Source organism: Phytophthora cinnamomi (genome assembly GCF_018691715.1).
Source record: "Phytophthora cinnamomi strain GKB4 chromosome Unknown Contig0, whole genome shotgun sequence".
In the NCBI taxonomy this organism is placed as follows: domain Eukaryota; phylum Oomycota; class Peronosporomycetes; order Peronosporales; family Peronosporaceae; genus Phytophthora; species Phytophthora cinnamomi.
Genome location: NW_027150933.1, coordinates 1,844,035 through 1,852,931, shown reverse-complemented (window position 1 = coordinate 1,852,931; position 8,897 = coordinate 1,844,035). Strand labels below are relative to the sequence as shown.

General features: G+C 46.3%; 1 protein-coding gene across 1 annotated transcript; it reads right to left on the bottom strand.

Annotated features, from left to right (window-relative positions):
- Window positions 1-7,505: 7,505 nt before the first annotated feature.
- Window positions 7,506-7,886, bottom strand: IUM83_01991 (putative polyprotein; the record flags this gene model as incomplete). Its single annotated transcript, XM_067925886.1, has 1 exon — window positions 7,506-7,886. One exon carries the CDS (start codon window positions 7,884-7,886, stop codon window positions 7,506-7,508), a length of 381 nt encoding a protein of 126 aa, XP_067800623.1.
- Window positions 7,887-8,897: the final 1,011 nt, after the last annotated feature.

Sequence of the window (8,897 nt, the reverse complement as noted above, 5' to 3'; positions counted from 1 at the left end):
CCAGCGAGGTCTGATACTTCCCGTTCTCGCCGGACGATGTGGACGTGACCATGTGGTGGCTCCTGTCGGACAACCACATGGGGATGGAGCTCTTCTTCTCCAGCATCTTCTAGCGGCGTAAACGTTCAGCTTCGAGTGACCGGGAGGGCTTCGTTGTTGCCTGTCCATGAGATTCCAGGATTGACGTGGATTAAGCAATATGAAGAGGTAACAAATCATCGATAGCAAAGCTCATTTAGCACAATTAATCTACGCTGTCTGGACAAGACTGATGTCGAGCCAGATCGACTTCATTGCGCCTAATGGTTCCATAGTTGATGTAAATGTACGCGAGCATTTCGACCTTCTCAACCGAAAGCCTGTTTCGTCGCTTGGTGTGGATGTGATCGAAGATGCTCCAAGCTCTTTCGCTGGCTGCTGACGACGTCGGGATCGCGAAGACTATTTGTGCAATTTTCTTAAGCAACATATACTTTTTGTTGTTCATGGAGTTCCAGTAATCCCGAGGACCTGATTCGGAGTATTTCTCTCGAAGTCTTTCGCCGCCAAGTCTTTTACTGCTTTTGAACGCGAGGATCTCCGCTGTTAGCTTGGGAGTACCATTGCTTGACGTGATCACGCCGCAGCCCTTCGCCATTTTGCAAATCTGATCTTCCACCGTATCATCGTCCGAGCCCACAAAGTCGTCAAGATTAGTGGTAGGACCCAGCAAGAAAGCAATACCCATAGCATTTGTATGAGCATACTTCCATCGCTTCAGTATTTTTTCGCGAAACAAAGTTTGGACGTCACCAAGCGGGAGATCCGAAACATTCGCATATACCCCGTTTACAGAAAGAGTTTCGGTGGTACCGTCGCCATTAATTTCTTGGCTTGCTGTACTACCATTAGGTGGATCTTCTTCTTCAGCGTCGGATTCCTCGGTATCGGATTGTTTAGCGTCATGTTCCGCACCAGTTGCATCTGCTTGCTCGGATGTCGCCGGTTCAACTTGACGCTCTTGCTCAGGGGATGTGACACCATAAGCAGCATGGTATCGTAGCCATCTAAACCGCTTGTACACCGCCGACACGAATACATTGCCCGCTTCTAAAACTCGTAGTACAGCAATAATTGGATCAAATAGACGTACAATCGTTCTCAAGTTATTCCAAAATCCATTGTCACCAACCAATGCCGTTACGAAGGCAAGTTTTCTCCTCCGTGCTGCAGTACCGCGATAGCGAGCTCTGAATTCCTCGTGGTCCGGACTCAAAAAAAGTTTTTCAAGTACCTCCTGGCTGTTCAATACAGTCCTCAGACAAGAAAACACTGAATACCAACGCGTCGGCGTTGGCAACACGAGATTTCTTGCTTTCGAGCCAAGATTTCGCATGCCCTGCTGCAAGCCCTTGAACTCGTCAAGTAGTGCAAGGTGATCTTTCACGAATCGTGCCACAGCTACAGCTCTCAAACGGATTTCGCGGATAGCAGGAAATCTACACACATCCTGCATCAGTAGATTTAAGATGTGTGCGGAGCAACCACCATTGACAATATTTGGCCTGCGAGCATGAGCACGCCCTGTAGCGCTTCTCATATTCTTGGCATTGTCCGTAATGACGGATACAACCTGCGCTGATGTTGATAGTTCGATATCTGCGATTACTTTCTCAATTTCACCTGCAAGGTAGTCTGCAGTATGCTGTTTGGACCGCGTTGACCACGAGGACCAAAATACCGAGGGCATCCCTGGCGCAACTACCAAGAAGTTAATCATGCTGGAGCCGTTGGTATCAGTCCAGCCATCCGTCACAAGAGAAACATACACTTGTTGATCAACCAACTCGATAACCTCCAACCTCATCTCGACTTGCACTCGCATCAAAAGCTCACCACTCAGCTTGTGTCGCGATGGCGTCTTGAATGTAGGCGCTACCAAAGCAAGAAATTCTTTGAAGACAGGAGCATCTGCTAGCATAAATGGTAGGGCACAAACAAAAAATACTCGCGCCAGCGCCATTTCAAAGGCATCCTGATCCAGCTCGATCGGCAATGAAGCAGTAGGATATGAAGCACTTGTAGGTGTTGTAGCTGGTTCATGAGCAGTAGATGATGGCTGCAATGAAAGTTGCACGTCTCTTGGTACTCTAGGGCACGGTTTGGGACCTGTGAAGTATTTCAACATGTTTCCGCTTGGCTTGCTATTCTTTTTGAGAGCACCACAGTATATGCATCGTCCGTGCCTCTTCGAGGAGCTCGAGGTGTAGTCGCTGGTGGTTGTAGTGGACCTTGATGAATCGCGGGCGGCACATGGCCGTCAGACGGAAGTCGTGGCATGGTCTTCGTCGATCAGTAGCTGCAGCCCTTCATGATCCTTGTCAATGATACGGACTTTTGGATTGTTCTGGATCTTTTGGATATTTTTAAATTGTGCAAAACGTTTTAGGACATTTAGGAGTTCTTTACGTGCCTGATTCAAAACCATCCCTGATCAGGAAGAATGTAACGCAGCGAACTCCCAACCACTCCCCACTAAGAAATGTGCAACAACTATATCGGAACTAGTGGATGTGAGTGCGCAGATCGACGAAGCCATTTTTGCATCGGAAGAAGAAATGCATCATGAGACTCGTGACGATAGAGTTCAGCAAAGCTTGCAACACCTCGACCAGATGAAGTCACTTCTGACCAAATCTAAGAATATGGATTGCTTGTACAATCGCTGAGAACATTTCCCCTGGCTTCGTCCATGGCGCATGGTGAAAATATGTCTCGTGGTGGTAAAAGGCTTATGGAATTAGCTGAAATCCACCTATGGAATCGTATTCTTGCTGTGAATTGCGATGCTGATACAGCCCTGTCATTCCATGATAGAGTGGTGAAACTTCACTTGAAGAAATTGGGAAAACCCCGAGAAGATTATGTACACTTCCTGCAGTCAGTGTTTAACCAAAAAACGTCCATCGTGCAAGCACAATGGAAGCTACAATGTTGGATCAGCGCTTTCGAGTTACTCTGTTTGAGTATGACTCCATTTGGGTATACAGCTCATCAGTGGGTATTGCTCGCAACTGGTGAAAGCGACCAAGGTTTGTCGCATTCGCATGTTCGGCTTCTCGCGGACGGTTCACTGTTGAGGCTTTTGCGATCAGATATAGGCTGTAAGTTGTTGTCTGTCCTCAACGACAAGCTGCACGATAACGAAGTCTTAAGTGCAATAAATGCGCTAGTAAGAAGCGAATTATGAGCTGATGAGATGCCTGTACTTTCAAAGGAGATCCTGGCATTGTCAACGGTGGGTAATACCGCTATTTCGCACCAGCAATGAGCTGGTATTGACAATTAAGGTGGCATCTACGATGGACATTGATCCGTCATGCCGATTCTTGACCTGGAATGTGCATGGTGTAAAAGAAGGAGGCTATTCCTTACTTTCACGGCATTTGAAGTATTTTAATTTTTCAAGTATTCAAGAAACAAGATTTCGAGATAGACATCAAACCAAAACGTTTGCTTATTTAGCAGAACAAATTTTTGGCGGGCATGTCTTCTTCTCAGACAAAAATGGCTCATCCAAGCGAACTACGTTTCCATGAAGTGGAGGTGTGGCAACGATTATTCATTGATCGTGTCCGGGAGTAGAAACAGCTATGGTGGTGGCTTCAGCCACTATTCCCTATCATTTCGTGCTCGTACGCATGCTCTGGGGTGACCAAACTTTTTACATTCACAATATCTACGCGCCTAATGTCGCATCATCAAGAAAAACACTATTTGAACATATTCCTGTCAACCTTGAAGAAAGTGATGAAGCGATTCATGTTGTGTGTGGTGATTTTAACTTGGCTATCGATCCGAAACTAGATGCTCTTTTAGAACATCCGAGACTGGACTCTAGTAGGCAAGCATTGGCAACATGGTTGACGGAACCTAATGTTATTGATGCATGGAGATTGCATCATCCGGCAGATTAAATTTACACTGGACCGATACCAAGGCGGAACCGTATAGATTATATGTTTCTATCTGATGATCTTTTGTGCTCATCCTACCATGATTGTAAATACGAGTTGTGGGAGGATGGTGGTGATCATCTTGCTCATCAAGTGGAGTTTACTTAAGACTCCAGAACTTCGAACTGACATTCAAGAAGAAGCTAAGTTGCTGTTGTCGGTTTTACGTTCGTCATCAAATCCAAGAATCGTTGGGATGACCTGGAAACGAAATATGAAAGCTTTTCTCAAGAGATGCCAACATAACATGAAGTCAAGTGCTACTTCGAAATTGGCCCTTGCCCGGCAACAGTTAGAGGAGTATGCAAAAGTTGTAGCTTCTAACCCAAGTGATGGGCAAACTGAATTTGATCTATATTTTGCTAAATAACGATATGCTGATTGCAAAGAGGAATGGACGGAGTTTTGCAACGGAGTTGGTTTTGAACAAGCTGTGACGGAGTCAGAATCCAGTTCGTCTTATTTCTTCCGACCTCCCCGTTATGATCTTCACGGTACTTCCATTGATATAATTAACCTGGAAGATGGTACTGTATCAACGACCCATTCGAGATAGTCGAGGTTTTCAAGCTCATTGCGGCAAAATTTTGGGTGATACACGTTTTACAAACAATACGGCTCCTGATGAACAAGCTCAACGCCGATTGATAGAGTCGATTGATCGCAAGTTGTGCTCAGAAGCGAAAGCTAGTCTAGAAAGTGATATTTCTACCACTGAGGTTTCAGCAGCGATACGGAGTATGCGTAGTCACTCTTCACCTGGCCCTGATGGATTTACTGCTGCATTTTATCAAATTGACCCAGACTTACTCGTAGAAATTCGTCAAGTCGTATTTCAGTATCAGTTGGAACGAGGAGAGCTACTACCGCATCAACGCCATTCTTCCATTGTGGTATTGCTCAACAAAGGTGATAAGTCGAACCCAGGAAATTTTCGTCCAATCACTCTGATTCCTGTAGAAGTTAAAGTATTATCTCGAGTGCTGGCGTACAGACTAAAGCCAGTCATGCCGACGTTAGTTAGTCCGGATCAACAAGGCTTCATCCCTGGACGTTCAATCCATCATCCAGTTATGCTAGTAAGAGTCCTGCAACACTTGGTAACTTGTCGGCATGGAAAAGTTATTGCGGCATTCCTCGACTTTGCTAAAGCATACGATCGAGTAAACCGCGATTACTTGTTCAAAGTGATGGAAAGACAAGGGGTTGGATCAAAGATTCTAGCATGGATTAAGTTACTATATTCCGGATCAATGAGCTCGCTTATGATAAATGAATGAGCCTTGGATCCTCTGCGACCGACACGCGGAGTTAAACAAGGTGATCCAATATCTCCGTACCTTTTTAATCTTGCCCTAGAACCTCTGGGAAATCTGTTTCGAGCGCATCAAGAAGCAGGTATTACGATTAACGCAACAATCTCAATTCCAGTAGCGTTCTTTGCGGATGATACCGTCCTTTTTGAAGGCAACGCTGACAACCTTTAACAACAGCTACGTTTGGTAGAGTGCCATTGCAAAGGATCTGGGGCAAAGCTGAATCATGATAAGTCTGTCGTCATGAGTCTCAACAATCATCGAGCTGCTCCTACAATTGACCCACTACGATCACTTCATCAAGGAGAAACAGTGAAGTACCTTGAAATTCCCTCTGGAAATCTTGACATGTCAACACAAATTGCAAACCAGCTCGACAAACGGGTAATGTCACGTCTTCGATTATGGAAGGGCCGAGCCCGCACACTCACGGGTCGCCGACGCATCGTTCAGGTGATGCTTTTATCTGTGTTATGGTATTTTACGTTCATGGTTATCATTCCGAACCGATTTATCAAACGCTGGCAAGCTATTGTAACACGATACATCTTGTATAATCATATCAATGTGGGGATTGGAGGAACACACATTGTTAAGCGAAATCTAGCTATCCTACCTCGGGAAATGGATGGCATTGGTGTCCCTGTATTTGCTGATAGCATACGGGGACAGCATCTAAATCTTCTTCAACAGACAATACTCGCTTTGAAATGACATGGAGAAATGAGATCATCAGTTTGGTACTGTCCAAAATGCGTTTTGGAGCGTATTGCCGCCCTTGGTCTGGTGATTTCAAGAACCTACCAGGCCTGCTGGATGGAGAGTTGCAATGCTCCCTGCATGATGGAGGTGCTTGTTCAAAACCTGGAAACGATTGAAGTGGCCTAATAGATATACGCTTCACTACAATAGAATGAAAACACTACAATTCGGATTATTTAATCTTATTCGGTGGAACACATCGCCCGAGTTTCAGGTACTGCCTAACAGTGATGGTCCGTGACACCCAGTTGGAATGGGATCTAATAAATTTCGGACTTTGTGCCGTGAGCTCGCAGCTAGGAAGAAATGGTGTCTTGCTGATTTCTTGGATGAAACCCATCACTGGCCAGCACCAGTTGCATTCTTCCGTCAAATTTGGGAAGTTCTGGACAGCGCCATTGGGTCTAGAGTGCACCTCAGTGATATTTTCGGGCTGTATCGTCAGCTAACACAAATATTCAGGAGGGTACAACCAAATCTTAACGCTGGAGGGATGGCTGTGGTCAGTTGGGTTACGTTACCACCTGTTAAAGGAATAACTTCTGATCAAGTCCAGAGATTTTTCCCGGAATTGCGAGCCGAAGATTGATTAAGACTTCTCCAACCAGAGCAAGCAACGGTGACCCTCCCCATGCAAGAACTGGGGTGTCCTAGAAGCCTTATTCACAAAACCTTGAGCGGTATCGAGAAGGTAAGATGCTGTTTGGTCCCTGGGGATCGCGATGTAATTCTTCGGCTGTGCTTTGGGGACCTGATTGTTGGGTCAAGATTATATTTCTTACGACCATTAAATCCCAACATTCGACAGTGTGTTAGAAACTCTTGTTCAACGATTGAAACCCTGGAACACTGTTTTGTTATGCCCGTCACTGATGGCTACGCGGGATACGCTATGGGAACCGTGGAAACCAGCATTCAACAAGATGATCGTCATGAATTTCGATGAAAGAGCAGGAATCGACAATAACTTTCGGCCAAGATTTGGAACGTACCGTACGTGCGCCATCTTCACCGTAGCACTACCATTGGCCGACACTCGAACAATACCGACTTCGCGATCAGGCAATCGATGCCCACTTGCCACACGCACTTCCAAGGGCTCAGCCAGCTCTGAATACTCACAAAAATCATCTCGAGCATTTGCCATTTGTGAGCTGGCCTCACTATCGAGGCCCCAGGCCGACGTGACTACTGTTAACACAGAAAAGGCAAACTCGCTATCGTTTTCGGTCTCACACGAGGGCATTGTGCGCGTTTGTGACCATACTCGTTGTATCGATAGCATCTCTCGTTGAATGTTCTGTTATCACCGCGTCCACGGCACGCTTGCGCACCACCGTGGCCATTTTGGCGTTCACGCCAGCGTTGTCTGCGGTCATCACGCTCTTGACGACCATACGGACGATTACCATGCCCGTTACCACGGTCGTGATCAGCTGTTGACATGAAATGCATTCTCCTGCTTGTCTTGCTTTTGGCATTCCTCGTACTCGCGGCGGAGCATTTCCTTCGTCTCGAGGAGCGTCATGCGCCCGTGAGCTTCGATGATCTTGACCATCTCGTCATTCTCGTGAGTTAGACTGCCGGGAAGTATCACCAGACGTTCTTCGTCTCCCAGGGTGTCACCAACAACTGACAGACGCAAGCAGAGCTCATCGAATTGCATGAGATGATGCATGAGATCATCGCCAGCGCCCATCTCAAATTCGTGGAGCTGCTTTCTCGGCTGAACACGATTATGGAGATTTGGGTTCACGAAGATTCCCGCGCCATGACGCTTCATGCGCACATGTGGATAGCATCCGTTCAGCATGTGTCCGGAGCAGTTCAGAGGATACCAACATAAAGTACACAGACTCTTCTATGGATTCGTATAACGAAGAGGGTCCACATGGAGCTATCAATTCACAACGGATTTAAGTAGCATTGTGTACTTCTGGTCTCACACTTAATAACCATGTCGCTCTTGAGTTTCTGGCGGCGCACATGCACTGGAACCACCTCTCCTACGTCTTGAGCAACACTTTTAGCCACGACACGATCCACAGGAGGTTGAGCGCAGCGGCATTTGAGTTGATGTTTCCTCTGTGCGGGTTCACACACACCGTCATCAATCGTTCTTTGTAGCGAGCAATCGTGGGAGCGGACACGTTGCTCCCCCTCAGTGCCATCTTCATAACCCCTTCCGCTCCCTCTGGCAGCGACGGTGATGTCGGCCCCCAGTCGCTATCTCTCGTCGACACCGCTCCTTCTAACACCACAGCGCTCAGACTGTCGGAATCGGACTCCATGCCCCGTGCGAACTTCACGTCGATGGTTGACATGCGTCAAACACGTTTTCTCGTCAATTCGGATAGGTCCGATTTTCAACTGCTCATCTGGTTGGCTTTTTTGAAAAACCTCAAAATGGTCGATGAGTATCATTTCGTTCTGCGCGGTCTCATATTGCCTTACCGCTCACTGGTAAATTGGTGACGGCGTGACATTCATGGGATGCAAATTCCGAAGTGGCGTTTTTAGTTGCGAAATATCGAGAGGTCGGGTTACATGTATGAATACCGTGTCGCGACATCATTGTTTACTTCTCAGCCACGCTGTTTGTGTAAATACATCGCTTTCTTTTCATAAACCTATCTGCGAAGTGATACAACCAAGCCATCAGCTATCAATTTACACAGAACTTCGGTCGGAAAGTACATGCTGTTCCATCCAGAAAATTTGATCTCACTACATATAAATTTGGAAACGAATTTTCCAAAAGAAAAAAATCCATTGGCATCGTATTCCTACAAGTTGTAGGCTACAATAGCTTGTTTTTATCGGC